At 36.7% G+C, this 20,853-nt stretch overlaps 1 protein-coding gene across 7 annotated transcripts in view; it reads left to right on the top strand.

Moving 5' to 3' along the window:
* The window catches only part of KIF6 (kinesin family member 6), a 159,846-nt gene that overhangs the window by 130,890 nt on the left and 8,103 nt on the right, over nt 1-20,853 (top strand). For 5 of the 7 annotated variants that reach the window (XR_013181445.1, XM_077175810.1, XM_077175809.1 and 2 more), the window contains 5 exons: nt 7,999-8,080; nt 9,060-9,195; nt 10,716-10,804; nt 17,820-17,909; nt 20,308-20,408. Coding sequence is in view for 6 of the 7 variants with exons in the window: in XM_077175810.1 (XP_077031925.1) it covers nt 7,999-8,080; nt 9,060-9,195; nt 10,716-10,804; nt 17,820-17,909; nt 20,308-20,408 (498 nt within the window). In the remaining variant the exon portion in view is untranslated. Of the gene's footprint in view, nt 1-1,031; nt 1,142-7,998; nt 8,081-9,059; nt 9,196-10,715; nt 10,805-17,819; nt 17,910-20,307; nt 20,409-20,853 lie in introns of those variants that run through there. The other 2 variants (XM_077175808.1, XM_077175811.1) reach the window with 2 other exon arrangements.

Here is a 20,853-nt window from a genome sequence, read left to right as displayed (position 1 = left end):
AGTGGGAGTTGTATTATTATTTAGAAATTCCTTCTGGTGTCTAACAAGACAGAATCTGAAGATGAAGCTTTTAATTCTCTAGTTTGGTCTATTAAGATAGTAAGATTCTGTGAGGGTAGTCACACATTGAAAAAGTCATCAAAGAAGTTTGCAGAATCTCTGTTCATGGAGTTTTCACAAGATGTCTGGACATAATCTGGTTCAGTTTTCACCAAACCTTGAGCAATTTGAACCACACAAGCTTCCAAGGTCTCTTCCAACCAGAATGATTCTATGATTCTAAAACAGGACTTGAGGTAGAGTGAACAAAAAATAAATCTGGTTCTATGCACACAGACTACAGATTCTAGGCCTAAGTTTGTTTGCTTATCTTCAGTATATCTTTGAGTACATCTCTCTTTTGGCTCTAAAAAGCTGGTAAAAGTTTAACTAAGAATAATGCAGAGTTTAAAGTGCTTTGGCTTCTTTCTTCTGGCAATGTCCAGTAGGTGTGTTGGGCAGCTTGACTAGTTCTGTTTCAGTCAAGGTTTTCTCCATGAAAGATCTCTCTAATAAAAATTTCTGTAACCTAATGAACTGTAAACAACAAATGGAGCTCTTTTACATTTATTTATGTGAGTTTTTCAAGGTCAGGCCTAGAGTAGAAATTTCTATCTAGCTGATTATGTAAAGGACAGGACAAGGGGTGAACAATGAAATAGCATAGTGAGTGTGATACCCAGCATTTCAGAACAACCTGCAGGTCTGGTAAAAAAACTTCTGCCATTTATTTTTTGCTGAAATAGCTAAAGCAAATTAATTAATTCCTTCTTTGCTGAAAAATGTTTTCATATAAATAATTACTTGGAACAAGTAGCTAATAATATCCTACAAATGTGCAGAGGTTGGATACAACATCTCCAGATAAGAATCTTGTGGTTAAGTTGTAATTGCTTCTGGATATGTCAAGATTGTCTCTTCTCAGTACACACTACACTGTAATTCAGCCAACAGCTACCAGAACTTCAAGCCCAGTGTCCTTTCCTTCACAGGTCATAGGAAAGAACCGAGCTATGAGAACTCCCTAAATACCTCTGTATTTCTTGTTCCTTCTTGAGCTGGTAGCACAGCAGAGACAGCCCAGCTGTTCTGCAGCCAGCAGGTATGGGCATGGGAGAACCAGCAAAAGCATGGCACTCCATGTGGGGCAGGAGTGTGGCCAGTAGGGATAGGGGGTCCCAAAACCATAATCTGGTCCCTACAACTGCCCAAGCTGCACATGGCCCTAATCTAATACACATGCCAGAACACAGAACAACATCAAAATTAATCTTCTTAAAGAATGACATTCCTAGTGACATTAAATCCTATAGTTGTAGTTTCAGAAATTTTCTAGAAAATTCATACATAATACCAACATCTAAAAAAGCATTTAGGAAACTTTTAGAGGACCAGTGAAGTAGCCATGTGGGAGAGTGGAAACTAAACTTTCTGTAGTACTTTTGTCTTTATTCTACACTTAACTGAGGTGGGGTCTTAGCACATCTCTTTGCTATTTGCATAGAAAAAAAATCAGATCCATGATAGAGGAGCCTCAGCCCAACATCTTTTGTTTTATTTGAGCCAAGAGTTAAACTAAATAATTTATAGTGCAACCTCATGCTCATAATATAATGATTTCATAATGATGCTTTCCATTGCATTCCTTTACTCTCTTACAGATGAAAGTAGCAGAAAGATCAAAGTTGTTCAGACTTGTACGGCCATATACATTTGTTTGGTTAGTATTCACTTCTTGAATCAAGCTGAAAACCTCATTTATTGTCTAACTTGAAGTTAAGCATCACTTTCATGGCCCATCTATACCTATACACAGCTGAAGCAGAAGCAATTAAGGATAAGCATGTATGCTTATTTTTCCTTAATATTCTTTCAAATGACATTGGTATAAGTTTAGTGTACAGTCCAGAATAAATGCTTCTGTGCATTTTCACGAGCATTTGTAATGACAATCACAGTACAGTTCTATGTCTACAGACAGTTCAATGCAGAATGCAGGTAGAACACCCCTTTACTTTTAGAAAACACTAGGCCTATTGAATTAATCCCACAGCTGCTCTGTGCATTGCATTCCTAAATGTGATCTGCAAGCACAGACTTTGCTGCCTTTGCCAGTGTATGTTGTTCATGCCCAGTAATCTGTGACACTCATTGTTGACTGCACCTTTAGCACCTTTAGGTGTGTCTTATTCTTAGGAAAGTTGTGCTATATTATTTTTTCTCTTGACTAGGCATTACTTTACAAAAGTTGTGGTGCTTATTGAACTGCAGTCTGGATTTTGGTGGTGGGGTATTCCTAATGTCTCATGACAAAGCTTAGAAAAGAGATTTTTAATTTTTTTTTCCATGACAGCTCTTGGATTTTGTAGAAATTAATGTTTACAAAACTTCAAAGCTTATGGATGACAAATCACACCCCTTCTTGGGAGGCAGAGAAAGATCATTCAAACATATCAGGTATGATTTTATCTAATGTTATAACAAGATAAATGATGCGAGAGGATTCACATGTAATCAAATGGTAAAAAGTATTTATTAAGTTTAGGCAAGAATCTGAGTTTGTAGGGGGTTCCTGGCTAAGACCCAGCTATGTTACTGCTTCACTAGATTAACTGGCATGTATGGAACATATTAAACTTGAAGCTGCTTTGTTGTTTTTGTTTTGTTTTTTTTTTCCCAGTTTATTTTAATTGTATATTTGGAAAGCAACAGGGACTTTTTAGCCATGATGGTTTTAGAAGCTTGCATGGCTTAAGTGCAGCTGACATGAAGGTAACACCTCCTATTTTGAATGCCATGTATTTTCAGGAAAAAAAATATAGATTACTAGTTTCAAAGAAGAAACTTAAAGGAATTAAAGTGTGATTGTATTTAGGAAAAACAGCTCACTGAGATGGGAAAAATAGCTCTGCTTGCCAGGTGTGCATTGGAAGTTAGTTTGAGCCAGTATTAAGCCAGTAAGACAGTAAGCAATGCAATGTTACCAAAAAACCAACAAAACAAAAAAAGATTAATAAAGCAGCATACCAATGGACACTTTTACTAAATTCAGTGATCAAAATCAACAAAATACATGTCCTTAATCCGCTGCACATCCATTAACTTTTAAAATGCTGAAAATAGGACAGTGTGTTTCAGTGTATTCTATGAGAAACTGGCTGAAAATTTTAAAAATCTATTATATTAGGGTTAAGAAAATTGCTCTAAACCCACAATATAAACTCATTGAGACATCAGGGTATTTTCATCTTCTCCTGAGTTACATTGTGCCTACTCATCTTTGCTTCTGTATAAGGTACACACATGGTGCCCAGCGACAAACATAGGCTGACATGGCCCTGGGGAAATATAAAGAAAAAGAGGAGAATTACTTGTAAGATGATCCTGAATAATGATAGACAGGTATTCCTTTAAAAAAAAAAAAATCAACTTTCAACATATGTTCCATTTTGAAAGCACTAATACTGGAGTTTGCCAAAAGCTGCAAAGCTGATAAATAATGCAGTAAATATATTAATGGGATACTAAAGTAAATTCTAAATTTGGTTACTTCAAGTGACTATAAATTTAAGCAGATAAACACAAGACTATCCAGTGAAAAAAATGAAAATATTTGACTGCAAAAGTACAGCTGGAGGGCAAGGCACATTGTTATTTGAGGCACAAGACAATAAATCCCTAGGAGTTTGACTTTCAGGATACACTCAGGTTGAGAAATATATGAGCACTCCAGAGAGTATAAAGTTCAGGGTCACAGAGAGTTTCTTGCAAAATTTTCTGACTATAGACAAGAATCTGCCAGAGTATTTCAGGTTGTTGCCAGTTTGTAGTAAACTATGGTGATCACACTTGGTATCATTCTAGAAATAGTGTGTTTCATCCATGCTTTCCACATGGCTTTGAAACAGTGATCCAGTTAGCAGGTGCTACAATTTCTCTCTGGTACTTTGTGATTTGATCATGTGGAATGTGCTGTAAAATTTACTACTTCCTGTACTCCAAAATTGGCCATTTTATTAGAATTTAATAGTTATATCTTTAAATGCCTCTTACAGTCTTCTTTATGGGAAAAAAAGCACCAAAAATTACAAACTCTTATCCTATGAACTGTCACCTCATGCAGAGCTCACCTTCATCTCTATGTGGGCAGCTGGTATCAGTTGTGTCCTGTGCTCACTTCACCAAATTGGTTGTATATGAAGATGAAGCAAAAACAGTTAGCCTTAAAGTAAGCATCAAATTTGCCAGCTATTTCCCTACCAAGTGTAGCACTGCCAGTCTCTTCTTCTCTGCCAGTCTCTTTTCATCTGAGGACTCAGTATTCTTAAAAAAGGTGTCATAACTTAGGATTCATAATTTTTACCACTCAGCTGTATGTGCAGTTATGTTAATGTAAGAAACTAATACTCCTTATCAGTACATTGCTGACTGCTGCCAAAATAGTTCTGTTGTACAGAACTGGATGCCATCAGAAGCCCCTAGTATACACAGAGCCAATGTTTTCCTAAGCATGCATGTCATACCTCCCTGCACCCCTGAAACCTGGGGCTGCATTATCCAGGATTAAATTGCAGCAACTGCATTTGTTGCCCAGGAGAAGTCACTGGGGCATGAAAAGTGCATGTGATATTACACTCCAACTGAATGAAATCATCTCAGCTGATGCACTAAAAGCATAGATCTAAACTGTGCAGCTGAGTTTTATATGACAAACTGTCAAACAATGAATTAAAAGTCAATCCTGACTGAACAAAGCAGATACCATTTTGTGTTCTGTGCAGTTGCAGAAATTATATTTGATAGTTAATATTTTAGCAATAGCACCTCTACTACATCTTTTAATGTATTGCAAATTTTTTCATGTATGTGGGGCAAAGCTGATGTCATGATTTTTCAGCGCTTCATAATCTCCATGTACTTGACATATGTGTGGTTAATATATATTTTCTGTTTCTGCATGGGAAGGCAGATATGTACAATAAACTCTTTAGAGGAAAAAAAGCTGTAGCCAAAAGAATTTTTTTCTTAGGTGTCTAAATTGAATTTGTGAGTAAATAGTATGCTTTTTATGTTTTACAGTCTATTCGTTCAGTGTCCCTCTAACATTATTATAAAATGACTGAGCCTATGTACTGAAGAATGCTATCATTAGATATGAGATACAGTGAGCCAGTAACCTCTGCCTTAGCTTCCTTTCTTCAGCTGTAGCTGAAATTGCCTGGACTGGTAAGAGGAGGGAGAGGGGTGTGAGGCAGCAGAAGCCATGGGGCAGAAAAAGGCCACTGCAAGGATTCATCAGGAAAGGTAAAGAGGAGGAGAAGGGAGAACAGAAGTAGCAGGGAATGAGGAGAAGGCAGAAGTAGCAGGAAACATAAGTGTTGAAATACCATCCACCAGACTTTAGGTGTCTTTTTACTTGGAACATCAGGAAAGAGCCATGATCCTTTGTATATATTACAGTAGGTATATTCCAAAGGTCTAGTCTTTGGAGCAGAATGTTACTCAGTTCACAAACATATTGCTGCAATGAGCAGACATGACAAGAAACTGAAATGGATATTGCAACAGCTTGGGAAAAGACACTGGAGAACTTACAAAGCAGTGCCCTGGCAGGCATGTCCTGGACTTGACTTACTACTGGCCTTCACCAGACACTGTGATCAGATCTCTTCTGCTTTTGTGACCCAAGCTCAGTGATGTGCACAGGGATATGTAAGTTTTAGCCATTTATCTGATTTTATATCTGCTGCTGGGGCCACACCAGCCTGCTGTATACTCATCTCTTTCCATTCACAAAATTCTGCTGCTCACCTTGTCTACAGCTGTGCTTCTGCCTTTCATCTCCAGCTAGGGATAATGGGCAGACTTGCATTTGTGGGTGAGGATGCTGGACCCTGTTTATGATAAAGGTTTTCATCTCATACAAAAGGCTTTATTATTATTTCTGAAGGTAACATCCCATCCCATCTGCTGCATGTAATCAGCAGAAAGAAAACCATTCTTTTGCTGTTTTTATATACAAGTGACAAAATTTTGCCTAAGATTGGCTGACCTTTCAAAGCTAATATAAAAATATTTTTCCAAGTACTAGATGTCCTAATAAACCAAGGAAGGAAAGGTATACTCTGGCTTGTATCACTCTCTAATAACTACCAGAATTTGGTGATGTTTTCATGTAGGGAAGTCCTCACTTCAGAAACAGCATTAACATTTTAAGATGTTACTCTTCCACCCCATGCTATTTCCCTTCATTGTAAGGGGCTAGAGCTGCTGCCTCCTGAATTCAGACACAGTCACAGATTGTGCAAATAGGACAAATGCACTTCAGCATGCTCAGGAGAGTCCCCTTTAACCTGAAATTGGCTCACACTAGGTCTGGCTGGAATATTCATGGAAACATAACAAAGATTCTCACACAGTCTGTGAGCATGGCTCACTTGAGAGCCAGTAACTCCCTAAATCATTTCAGTTTGTTCCACAACAGCACATTTCCCTCAAGCCTGGCTGCTGTGTGCTCATGAAGTAAAAGCATGAAGCCTCAGGAGCTCTGCAATGAGTGTCTCCCCAGCAGTTCCATCTGTAGCTGTGCTTTTCCCCATTATGCCTTCTCTTGGGGATGATATGTGAGAAATCAGAAAATCCTCATCCCTTGCAATCGTGGAAAAGTTTTCTCCTTTCTTTAAAGGTTCTGGCACGGTTATGATGACCTTTGTGTTATCTGTTATGTTCAGGTATAACTTATACAATATCACTGTTGTATCATCTCCTCCACCTCTTGTCTCGTTTGTTCACTTTAACATTTCAAGCAGTTTATATTTTTATCTTTTAAGGGTACTCTCCCCACCACAAATGTATTCACCCTATCCTTCTTTGTAATCACACACAGCAAGGCCTTTCAATGTATGAAATGAGACTTGTGCATGGGCTTTGTCCACCTTGACTGTCTGTATTAACATGCTTTAGCTAAGTCATGAAATAAAATGCTTTTCAACATCATCTGTATTAAGCTATAGGGTGCTACTACAAAAGATTAATGGTTTCAGCTGGTGTGCTGACAGGCAGAGAGGGATCACTGCTGCCCTCTTGTTCCAGACAGAATTCCTCTCCTTGAAGAGATGGTGTGCTCCTCAGGCCTCGTGACAGACTGACTTAGGATTTATTTTCTTGGCAGAAATAAGAGTTGGGGTGGAAACTTGTATGTATTGTACAGAAAATCTTTTGGTTTTTTAAATTTTTCTTGAGTTAAAAAGGTCAAACATGTTTTCTTGGGAACATAAAACTCTTCTCAGTCATCCCAGAAACAGAAACTGTTGTAACATTAGTAGGTAACTTTACATTTCCTTTCACCACTGAACCTATAAACTGTGATGGAAAGACTGTTTCACAATCTCTCAGAATAAGCATATTGTGTATTGCATGTTAACTACTTCTGTTACAGGATAGGGAAATCATAAGCTGCTAATTTAGGCTACTCTTAAGGTATTTCCTTAGTTATCCTTTACCTTGAAAATTATATAAGGATATTTTCCTTATATATACTAATTTTTTGCTTTCCAAATTTCTCTTTCAAGAGCTACTGATGTCTCTTCTCTTTGCAACAGTTTCTGGTCTTGTTTTTGTTAGCAAAGCCATTGCAAAAAGTGGTTTAACACATTTGATAGTGTTTTATGCCAAATATGAATGTTTAACTTGCTTTTATCTATATCTAAAATTATTGTTCCAATTTTTAATTATGAAAAAATCTAATTATAAGCAATTTTATACAAATTACTAGTTATTGACTATGTCCTCTACTAAGTAAGGCCTAAATAGGGAATTTGAAGAAGCATTTCCAGAAGAGAGAAATGGTTAATCACCCCAATTTCATTAACTGCCTCTTAAAAGTTAGTTTTTATTCTAATCAGAAGTTGCTTCTTTGGACACCATATAGTCATTGCTTAAATCTGATTTACCTTATAGCTGTTTTAAATCCTTCTGAAGAACTAACGTTTGATCCAGTAGAAGAGAATCTTCGAATGAAAATTGAAGAAGAAAAAAAAAGGTACTACTTCTGCCTCAGATTTCTACCATCCTTCAGAAGATAAATTATACTGATAGTATATTCCAATTATAATTCTGCACATGCAGCTACCCTCAGGGTTTTCTCTGACATTTTAAAAATATCAGCTTTGTGGTTCACTAATAGTTCTAAATTTGTGTATATGCTGTTGGTTTGTCTGTCAGATGCCACAGTAGATGAGAGAGGTAAAATTTATGCTTGAGCTAAAGGTTAAAAATAAATAAAAACAGCTTAATGTCCTCCCTGAGGATTAGTGTTTTCAATTTGTTGTTTGAATCCAAATGTACTGTGAGCCTTTTGGGTTGATTCAGAAAAGTCCTGCCTTTCTTGTCCTAAAGAAGCCCTTTAGGTTATACAGGACTCACTAAGTGTAAATAATATGCAGATTACACATTGGTTAACCAATCCTTGCCAGGAGGATTTAAAAAAGTATATACAAGGATATCAGTATGAAGTATTTTGCTGGCATTTGTTATTCACAATCTCTGAGGAAAAAATCTGGCTCTTTCATACTCCTGGTAAATCTCCAAGTGTCTATTAGCCAGGAGAGTAATGAAGCTTGCATCTAATGAAGCTTCCATCAGGAGAACCAGTCTCAGCTCCTATCTGAATCCCAGACACCAGTGATTTATTAATGGTAACATGTTGAGAATGCAAAAGAAATAATTTTCATAGTTGATTGAACCTGTATTTTAACTGTTAATCAATGTGGATCCCACTTGAATTTCAGTAACTTCTTTATGAAATAAAAGGTTTGTGGAATAAGTTTCTTGCACTTACTGTCCCATGAAGCTTTTGTAAGATATGAGATGTTTCCTTCTACCATCTGTCTATGTCCTCTGCATCTCTGATTATTATACATTATTTTATAGTTTAAATCTCTAACAGTTCTAGGTAGGACTAACCTTTGTTCAGATATATGTTGGAAATTCTGTAATACACTTTCTTCTTCTCATATTAGCTATAAAACAGTGTACAGTCGCTTCAAAGGACTGAAGGTAGAGATTGAGCACCTACAGCTTCTTATGGAAAAAGTGAAGATGAAGGTGCAAAAAGACTTTGAGGTCTGGTGGTCTGAAGAGGCAAAAAAATTCCAGGTATGAAATAATTTTGTATTTCTTCCATTTTCGTGTGAATATAGCATCTTCAATAATTTCTTTAAAAAGTAGTTAATTGACTAGACAGAAAGGAGTATGAAGGAAGGAATTCAGGGTCTGGTTCACCTGTACTTATGCCAAGGTGAGTTGGACAAAGGTACTGGGAATTATACTTATGTGAAGCTAAAAAAAAATTCAAACAAATCCATTTTTTTCCTGCTCTATTTTCTTTTTGATGTTCTCCCAAACAACTTGATTAGTAGAGAAGTATGGGCCCAAAATGCTAACAACTCTGAAAGAATATTGCAGATTGCAAAAAATAATCTTTTTTACTGCTAGCAAAACTATGATTTCATCTGCATTTTTTGCTGCAAATATGCTGCAAAATTACTGCTAAAAATTACTTTTTAGCTTCCTTTGCTTGCAAAGGCTCCTGTAACTTTTCAGCTTCCCTAGGCTCCCAGAGGATCATCAGCTCCCAGCACAGGGTGTTTCCTCACTCTCTAGCTGAAGTCCACCAGTGTTTAAGCACAGAGTGAGCTAATGCAATGACTTGTGTAAAAATGACCTAAAGACCTGTCATTTTAACCACTGTATTGGAAGTTCATAACACAATCAGTCTGAAAACTACATTCTACTGAAACAACCTAGCTTTCTTGTGCTCCCCTTCTGACACTTTTTTAATGTCTTCAAGTAGTGACACAGCAACTCACAGCAAAGCTCGGCCAAACGTACATCAGCCTCATGAAAAAGAATGCTGAGTGCAGTCCATCCCATATCATTTATTATTAACTGGAAGAGAAGATTTCCTCCTTGGGGAAAAGTTGTTATAAAGAAAGAAAGTTTTAGCTTATATTTTGGTTAAGTCTCATGAGTATAGATTTAAACCACATTTTTAAGAAAACAGCCTAAAGTAAATACAGAACTTAACATTGGGAACTTAGTTACCCATACACTGCCACCTAAGCAGCCTAATTGCAAGTTAGCATGACCAAATACTTTTCCAGTTAAAATCCCTAACCATATAGGTGGCAAAGAGGATGACGTTTTAGTCACCCTCCTGTCTAAATATTTAGGCTTTTCAAAGCACTGCAAGTAATATTCTTGAATACACAGCAGCACATTTTTCTCCATCCCTTAAAAAAGAGAGTTCCACAATTCAACCTCTCATGATTCATCAGTAGAAGATTAGAGAACTGGAAAACATAATTGGGATTGATTTCTTTGATCTTGACCTATCTATACATCTGAGCTCCCTAAGAAACTGAAATCAGTGAACATATGCTGTTACATATTAAAAACCTGTAACTTGAGCTTAAAAATACTCAAACCAATCCTAAATACTTTTCTCTTTGTTCAGAAGTGTTTGTGCAAGTGGAGAAAATACTGAGTGATTCAGGTTCTGTGTTTTCTGAATGAGTCATTGCTTACCTTGTTATTACTGAAATTTATAGTCCAATATGAAGCACTTTAAAAAAAATCCTAGCCTGATAATTTTGTTTTTCAATCTAAATGAGCAGGAAAAGCCAGAGATGGTTGACTCACCAAATACTGTCAATCCTGTTTATCCACAGTTTATCAGATCCTCACAGCACCTATCACCTATCAGGTAAATTGCTTATTTTTCTTTTCCTTCCTTACATGGGAAAAAATGCCCTTTTAATAAAAGTGAAGTTGTCCAGAATGCTTTTGCAAGTACCACACTGAAACACTGTATTTTCAGTTACAACAGAAACAATTGCGTAAAAAAGTAAATTTTATCATTCAGTTATTTGAAAGTCCTATTGAAGGTAGGACCTCAGTTCTTTTGACATGTTTGTCTTGGAACCTTGGAAACTTTTCTATAGGGGCCCCACAACAGCTAAAAAAGGTAAGCCTGTTAGCAGTCAGTTTTGTGAATGAGGAGACTGTATCTCCTTTGGGATGTATGTAGGGGACTTCAAACCAAAAGAGATTTAAAAATTATTTCATATATATCCTAGATAGACTTGCTCCTGAAAAATGTCATAGTACTACATTTATGCAGCATATTATTCCACAATGATATTATATTTGATATTGTAAGATGGTGATGTGTCATATACAGGAGAAAAATGTAATCATCTTGGTTGTTTCATCAACAGTCACCTCTGATTTTAACACCCCTAATTTAAATTTGCAGTAATAGGTTTTTCATAACCATCAGGGAAAGTAGTGTGCAAGAAACCACACACCTGACTGTGCCAGTTTGATTGAACCCATATTTTAACTGTTAATCAATGTGGATCCCACTTGAATTTCAGTAACTTCTTTATGAAATAAAAGGTTTGTGGAATAAGTTTCTTGCACTTTCTTGCACATTCAAGGACAATAAATGGAGGTGTTCTCTCCCCTTCCTTCTTTCTCCCTCCCTCTTCCTCTTTCCCTCCCCACCTTTCTCTTGCTCTTTTTCTGCCCCTCTCTCCTCCTTGTTACACAATTAACATTCCTCTGATGAGTGGCTTTACCTACATTTTTATGACAGTCATCTGCGTAAATGATGTTTTACTGTTTTCTTAAAACTGTAAAATAACTTAAAGTTTTATTTAACACTCTCATGTATCCATAGTAAATGCTCCATAATCAGTATAGAAAATGATAGACATAGTCTTCTAAAGTTTTCTGATAAGACATTTTCAGATCTCTCAAACTGATGAAAACCAACTCCAGTCTTCTCTACTTTGCTTTGGTTCTTATTCAGTGTCCTCTCAAGACTTAGGCATTAATCACTTTGCAAATGCTTTTAGGCCCAATCTGTGCTGTTCATTTCTGGTCTAAGGCTGAAGGTTACTTGTCCCAGAGAAAAGCTCACGAACCAGAACATGAGAGCATTTTTGGTCTAGCTTAGCACAAATTCAGCCAAATTAGCTCAAGCAATCCATGACTGTCACTCTCTATACTGTCCTTTGAACTAAGCATCTCTTGTGCAACCCCTCTGCCCCACTGATCTTGGGAACAACAAATTTCAGTTGGTGTGCTGATGCATTGCTCAGGAGAGCAATGCCTTTCACACTCTAATTAAAAATTCTTGAACTAAAAAGAGCATATGGTAATGCCCAGGCGCTTTCTAGAGCAATGGGGAACTGGCCTCCAGCAGTGGTGAATCCTTGTTTTCCTTCCCTGGCTCAGAAACAAAATCACATAACTGATTTCTTTATGTTTTTTTAAGCTTTTCTATCAAATGCCTTTAGTGTTCATGTTTATTACTAGAGGACAACTCTAAAGAAAGTCCATCTGGCATTTTAACTAGAATGGAGAAAGGTGCCTGGGTGCTTTCAGCTGCCAAGCTTACTTCAGAGTCCTGTACTGCCCCACATGATTCCCTGCAAAAAGCGTATGTTCTTTACAGTGAACAGTTTCTCTGTGTCTAAGTAATGGGCATATTGACTGAGGCTGACTGGATGATCCTTGCATAAATATCACAGACACAGAATATTTATCTTCTGCAACTAAAATTGTAGAGGCAGTTGGGATGAATGTAGCTTTATTTTCCCATCTCTATCAATATTCTTGCAATAATCTTTAAAAGTCAAGTGCTCTTTCCTTCCTATGGTTCTAAAAAGTTGATCTTATTTTATGTTAGGCTGTTTAAACGTATTTTACTCGGGTACATTTCCAGTGGCATGTATATGGAAGTAGAAACACTATTGCTGCTTTTTCTGAGGCAGGAGCTACAGGCTTAACCTCCCACTGGGCATGAAAATTTACTTTTTCCCATACTCCAGTCAATAACATTTTAGAGTAATGGTTTCAAATTTCAGACTTTAAAAGAATAAAATAGTAGAATATTTATTTCCCAAGGATTTCTTTGGCCCCAGTTGTCACAGCAACTTTACTTACCACTTCCCATAATTGTGTAGAATGAATCCAGGCTACAGGCACTTATTTTCCTGAGACACAAATGGCACTTTTTTCTAGCCTGTATAAAAATCAACCATCTCCTTTTGGAATGATATTGCTGTCTTCACCCAGCAGAATAACCAGCCACCAAAGCAAAAGCTGACATAAATTATGTTTGATATAATGTGGTGTAAATAAAACCTGTTTCCAAGATGGAATTCAGTTAACAGGTGTGTTCAATAAGTATAAGATCTAAAACTATGTAGGCTAAATTCTAAGAGTGCTATTGACAGAGTAAGCATGCAGTAAAACCATTCAGACAAACTCCTGAATGGGAATGGATGTAAATACAATCTTCAGGCTAGCAATAATAATTTATATAACTCAGCATGCAAAAGACACAGGTGTATTCCTAATCTTTGTGTGTTTGAACAAGGTCTTTTGATCACCTTCTACTGTATGACTTGTGTGCATTGTTATTGTTTGACACACCTAATATGTCATGTTTCCAGAGAAAATTAAGCCTTGGGAAGGCTCAAATTTTATTTTATACTAAGTTAATTTATAACTAAAATAACAGAGAAGGGAGGCTGGTAATCCTTTTGAGGCTTAAGAAGGATGCACACACCTAAAAGGCGCTTGATGCATGGCCAAATATGTCTCATTTTTCAGTTGAAAAAATGGCTGAATTGTTAAAGTGTCGAAATGAGTCTATGTTAATAAAAGAGTTGAATAGTGACCATTTCTGCCTCAGTCAGTGAGGTCTGAAAGCTGTGGTGCTACCTGAACTCACACTGTATATATGTTTATGTCTCTTAATGGATTCTTGTTCAAGTTTGCAAGAAGTCTGAAAATGCATGTCAGGCTCAGCACTCCGTATATATTCCATGCATTCAGAATTCAAGCACAGCCTTTTGTTCTTCCTCATACAGTCTCTCTCACAATGGCTTTCATTTAAAGAATTTATCAGATCCTTGTCTATTCAAATTGCTTCTCTCACTGAACATTTCATTTCAGTAGTGTTGAAGGGTTCCTGTATTCCCTTTGAATCATATAAATGTTCGTTATTCAAATCTTACAAAAATTTTAGATTTTTTTCCTCCTCTTAGAATGAATGCATTCCTTTTTATCTCAGTCAAATCTTTCTTAACCTCACTCATTTCCTTTTACTGTATCTCATTTGTCCTATTCCAGCAAGTCCCACAGTATGTTCAACCTCAGACTCCTCGGCTGTTCTGTTTCTTATTCAAAGTCTTCCTGGCACTTTAAATTCCCTTGGAGTCATTTTCAAATAAATCTTCATGTTGTCTGATGACTCTGAGCATCAGATTTTTTTAACAATTACTGTCCTGGATCGCAACAGTTACCCCCTATATTAATGTTGTGTGAAACAAGTTCAATGTTTACATATTTTACAGCATTTTCTGTCTAATCATTTTTTATTCCTGCCATTTTCTGCAGTGTTACATAATGATAAAAATATAATCTGGGAATAACATCATCAATTAGTGACATTTCAAAGGTTTTCACATTCTTTCGTAACAACTGGAACAATACATCTATGAATTTGCAAGTTAGGCCAAATTTAATTTTGTAGCCAGCTATTAAAATGCTCAGCTTTAAGCAGCTTGAATCTTTCCTGTCTGTACACTGAACATCTGTTCCCCTCATGTCCAAAACTCAGATAATTGGACAACTGCAGCTGAGGTTTTCTTAACATTACAGAGGTTACACACCTTCAAATTTTCAATTTCCATTTTAATCTACCTGATTTTCCATTATTTTTCAGCTGGCAAGTTAAGCATTCATACCATGACATGCATCGTCTCTGCAGCTCCTCTACCCAGTGTACTTGATGGAGCTGATCAGTCCGTGGGTCAGTTGTCTCTGGTCCTTGGGTTCCTGCAGCAAGGGAAACTCTGCTGCAACCCTGTGTACATCTCTGTGACCCCTGTCCCATGCCTGCCTGAGACATACACTCTCAACAGAGGATTCTCCCCCACCCCAGTCCCCCCAGAAAAAGAAAGTTATCCACTGGGTGAAACATCAGGTACTAGGTTATGAAAACAAACAGACATATAAAGTTGACAGACTATCTTTAATCTCCAGAAAAAGTAGGAATTTTACTGAAGTTGTCAGGAAGCAGTCTTTGAGATTTCTTAAATTCAACTCAAGGAAAAATCAGATAGATTGAGAATGAAAATAGGAATCATACACTGTCAAAACAAGCTGAATAATATTAGAGGTTAAAGCTTGGGCAACAGACAGACACAGGACTTACATACCTTGCATGTCCACCCAAATCCAAAATGTGTTCCAGGAATGCCTGTTTGCACATTAGAGAAATGTTGAATGGCATCTCTAGATATCTCTGGATCAACCCCTTGCCTGAAGAAGACCTTCATCACACTAAAGTTTGTCAGGCATAATTTTGTTTGGCTTTGTTGGAGCATCCTGAGATGTCCAGTCCTTCATGCTGGTCACACAGAGTGGGGTATTATTACCTCCACCCCATGCTGGCATAATGACTTGCCATTAAATCTAAAGCATTACTAGAACATTTCTCAATTTTTTGCATTACTAGAACAGCATCTAACACTCAGATGAATAAGGAGTGTCCTGACTTCTAAGAACAGGCTAGGAACAAGTTATATCTGAACATACAAACCACTGCACAGCAGAATTACACTCTTTTGTCCCCCTATGATTCAACTTATCTTCCAATGTCAGTATCAGAGCATCAGTATGAAGGATGCAAATTATCCCCATACAGACCATCCCTCTAGCCTAGGAATTAAAGAAATCTCTAGAATATAAGAGATGGATTTGAGTTTTGCCAAACTGATGAACTCATTTGTTTGATTAGCACACTAATTGTTAACCTCTTACATGGAAGCAGAACTTTGAGTCATTTCAAAAAATAGTTACAAGCTTCCTTATAAATTTCCTTAACTTGCAGGAGAACAGTTTGCATCCCACAATAAAAATGTCTGCTTGCAACCCCACAGGCACTGGATAGGAGATGAAGGTCCATCTCTAAGTGCAGTAATGTTAATTTCCTGATTTTGGGCATCGTCTCATCAGTCTAAGTGGGTTTTTTAATATTGCTTTCTGTGGGTGCCAATTCTACCAGAGCACCCTGAGGCAAGTTTTGCCATATTGTCCTTGGGTCCAGGAATGTACTAGAAACTGACATCCCTAGAGTTCTAACCATGCCACACCTTAGTATATGGGGGGGGGGGGTGGTTTGAATCAATCTAAATCTAAATCCCTTTCAAATGGGGATTTAACAATTGTAGGCAATGGTTTTTTTTTTTACAATGGAAAAAATAATTCAAATAGGTAAACTACTGCAACTTTAAAATACTTCAGCTGACTCAGTATTTGTAAAATTATACATTTTGTGCATGGCAAAGAGAAAGCAAAGATGCTTATTTTAATTTAAAAAAAAAGCAATAAAAAATAATCACATTAAGTCACATTACTTTATGTTTGTTGTAGGCTAAGAATAGAGTCAGGGATGGTTGCTATGGTTCAGCTGATGTGTAGAGATTTAATAAACCTCGGTTATGTGACTTGGATGCCTCAGTATCTCAGGGCACAGACAGAGAGGCCTTTTAGAAAACTGAATTTAAAACACTTAATCACTTCATTTTTAAGAACTGCCAAATCAGTGGAAAAAATGTTCAGGAAATCCTAAAGCAGAATGACGATATAAGGTTCCCAGATATTGTTGAACCACATAGTAGGTAATAACATCACACATCCTTTCTAGCTCTTATAATATGTAGATGTAATAAAGTACAGAATATTATTGACATTAAATAAGATATTGCTTTAGTTGAATTAGGGAGGTGTGAATGGTGTGGGACTCGAGGAGTTAAAGAGAATCATTCAGCAAACCTGGAGCTGTTCAGCTGAAAATGACTTATACTCCTGGGCACAATATCTTCTGCAAAACTGAACCTGGCACAGTGTAAAACTGTAAAATTTTAGTAATAAATTTCTTTCCCTTTTCAAGTTCTCTGCCAGAAATATCAATTCATCAGCCAACAATGAACAAACTACTGCAGAGCTAGAAAAGCAAGAACTTGCCAATCCTGCCATCTACTGGAAAAATCCTTACACTGAGTAATTTACTTTTTCCACTCTAAGATTGGCACCAGATCTGGCAGTATGTGCAACTCCCAAGAAAAGCAGAGAGTCTCTAGATATCCGGTGGTGGAAAACCATCTCCCTAACAGTGAGCTTCCTTGATAATGATATCTGCAGAGGCAGGAATGCACAGCAGCTGTTTGCAATATATTTGGCTATCATCAACAAGCCCCATCCCAAAGTCCTCACTGAATTTTTACCCAGTCTCTCGCTGATTTTGGTAACAACTTTGCCTGACTAAAGAAAGAACAGAAAATGAGTAAGGGCCTCACTTGGCTAATACTCAGTTTAAGAACTAAATATACCATTACAAACTGTACATCGAATATATCAAAGTGCTTTACAAGTCTGCTTAGAACGCAAATACTAAAAGTATATTTTTTGTGAAGGTATTTGTCATTCTTTCATAGCCACATTCTCTACAAAAACATAATCATCATATGGATTAAACTGAAAATCTTCTTTCAGTAAACAAGTGTTTTATATAGATTTTTAAAATTTTGAAAAACATCTTCTTTGTAGTTAGTTAGTGTATGTATTAATATTGCCTACACAAGGGCTGTATTCTTTTATTTCCTTCTTTTTCCTTCATTTCTTCATTTCCCATTCAGTTTTTCAGACACCAGTAGAGAGAGCCCTAATGAAGATCCACCTGTGAAAAACAATTCAGTCACTTCTGGTAGCCCAACTTCAAAAACAAGGTAAGAACTATACCTTGGCTACTCAGAGGAAAGAGCAAAGTATAAAATAATATAATGCCTTCACAGTCCTCCATCCATCTATTCAAAAACAGTCTCCTTGAAATATAAAAATAAAAAATTTTACAAATTGCAGATTTTCCTCTAATTTCCAAACCAACTGCAGGCTGCAGCATAGCTTTACACCAATCTGCTGCATCATCAGGATTACAAAGGTGGTTTCGAGTTTGGCCTGAAGCTTTTTCCTCTATAAACTTATGAATATTCATGACTGTGCCTTCCCAGCCTTTTCAGAGAAAGGTATTCTGAAAGAGTAAATAAAAACATTTGAAAATAAGTGAAATCAGAGTGTGTATGTATTGAAGAATTTTAGAATACAGGAACTAGGCAGAGATTTTTTCATACTTGTGATTTTGTCTTTAAAATATTTTTAATGTCCCTCCCACAAATTATTCTGTTAAAATAAAATGGCAAAAGTTTCAGGCTTGGCAAAGGTTATATGTCATGTTTTCTCAAAAGAGGAGCTGCTTTTTCAAAATTAGCTTATCAGGTTAACAGAAACTACTAGGGTTTTGAGCCTCTCTATTTTTTCTAGTGTGTTTATTTCCACATTCTATTCTCCCACTGAAACATTATGCCAAGTCACTCTGCTTCCAGAAGTTATATTCTTATTGTGCTCAACAGTTCTGGCTATCAATGCCCTTAGGAAAATATGGTCAAGTTAATGCATTAGTAAGAAGAAAGCACAAGGGTTTTTTCTTTCATTTTCCAAAACAATCCATTTCTAGAGCAGAAAATAATCGTGGAAAATGTCATGCCCCAAAACCTAATGTTTTAAATTGCATTTGGGTTTAAGAAAAGCAGAAGAAAAATAGAAGCTAAAATGGAATTTAGAGAGTACCTTCTCAATATCCTGTGGGTTTTTATTTTTTGTATTGTTGCTAAGTAAATGAAAATCAATCAAGAATAGTCCCTTATTGGTGTTCTGTGATTACCTTGTAAATTACATAAAAATAGGGGAGTTTTAAGTTCAGAGTAATTTCTTCCTTGTTTTTCCATTTTGGTTCACTGATTCAGCAACTGAGAACTTAATTAGTAGCACAAAGACAAGGATATTACACTGCTGCATATGTCAGTCATAGAAACCACCTACTGCTGCAGTCAGTATGGAACAGTGAAAATAACTATAATTACAGAGGTATGAAATGTAAAAAAAAAAAAGTTTTTCCCTTTAGTTCCCCTTGTCCCTCTGTATTGTAATTTTTTGTTGCTGTATTTCTCATCTCCCAATTAGTGCTCAATCTTCAAATAAGGTTAAAGATGCAGGTGGAAATTCTTAGCTTTCTCAGCTGAGTAGAATAGCTTCATTGTATTACATCATCTTACACCACCAGAGTATCTGTTAAAAACAGTCATGAGTCAATGATTTAACAGCATAGGTACATGAGTTCAGCTGGAACTGGAGATTCAGCAGCACAAAGGATTTGGTCTGTCAGGAGATGCCCTGTGGCATTCACATTCTCTGAAAAAATTCCTTCGCCCAGGATTTTTCTCCTGGGAAGCTGAGAAGTCTCGGAGAAAAGGAAAACAATTCTTATCTCATTTCCTTCTCCTGTGTTGTGCTCATGTGTGGAATGTGTTTGGAGATTGTTTACCCACAGGTGATTATTTCATTGGATTCTGGTGTGAGTAGTTTTGACTCATTGGCCAATTATGGCCAAGCTGTGTCAGGACTCTGGAAAGAGTCACAAGTTTTAATTATTATCTTTTCAGCATTCAGTATCTTTTCTGTATTCTTTAGTATAGTTTAGTATAGTATTCTTTAATATAACATAGTATAAAAGTAAAAAAAACTATAATAAAGTAATAAATAGGGATTCTGAGAACATGGAGTCAGATGCATCATTCCTGCTTCGTCAGGGCATTGCCCTGCAAATACAATAATGTCCTGAGTACCATGTGATTGTTTACTTCTGTGTATGTATGAAAACTTAATTCCCCGAAAGTAGGCAAAAATTCTATTGATCTGTTCAGATGTATAACAGCCTGAAGCAAGCAAACACACGGCATAGTCACATCCATCATTTCCTTGGTAAACTCACTACATTAAGCTTTTCCACTTGGTAATTAAGTCTTTGACTCAGCACTACAATATTTTTAACCCTTTGCGAGAGGTCTATAGCTGATAAGCAAGTAGCCTTGCCACACTAAAGAGATGGTGGCTAATCTTAGGAACCTACATAAGGCCATTAAGAAGTCCTGAGATCAATTCTCTGCTAAACTGTGCCATATCTAACAATGCATCTAAAGAATAAAATCCTTTATGGTGAAAAAAGAAGACGTGACAGAAAAATTAACCTTCTTACTCCCTTGAGTTCACAAGCATACTTTCTTATTTCAGGACCCCACCAAGTTCATCTATTCCTCTGACTGGAGACAGCCAGGCTGATGCTGACATCCTAGCTTTCATTAAAGCAAGACAGAACATCCTCCAGAAGAAAGGTAAATCTTGCCAAAATATAGAAAGCCAAACCAAAATCTCCAGTACAGCATTTTGAAGTCAAAATAGCTTTAATCCACATTTCACTGATGCAAGTGAAAACTGATTCTGGCTTCAGTTTTATTACATTATGTTCTCATCCTTTCTAAACTCTTGAGGTTCTTCACATGTATTTCTTAAGTGGCTCAATGCTGCAGTGAAAAATTATGAAGGCTCTCTGTTTTACTAAGCCACCATCAGTGAATATCTGGTGCATGCATGGCTGTGCAACCTGCATAGTATATTATTTTACCCTTAAGCAAATGCATTTGAATGTGGTTCCTTGATGATCCAAATTTTTCTCTATAGATTTTCTTTAAACTATGTGTTCTGATTCTCATCTGGTATAAATTTAGTTGTAACAGTTGAAACCAAATAAAGATAACTCAAATGATTGCGCTGTACCCC

The sequence above is a fragment of the Agelaius phoeniceus genome, chromosome 3 (assembly GCF_051311805.1).
Source record: "Agelaius phoeniceus isolate bAgePho1 chromosome 3, bAgePho1.hap1, whole genome shotgun sequence".
Classification (NCBI taxonomy): domain Eukaryota; kingdom Metazoa; phylum Chordata; class Aves; order Passeriformes; family Icteridae; genus Agelaius; species Agelaius phoeniceus.
The sequence above is the reverse complement of the archived record's forward strand: the minus strand, read 5'-3'. Positions and strand labels throughout refer to the sequence as shown.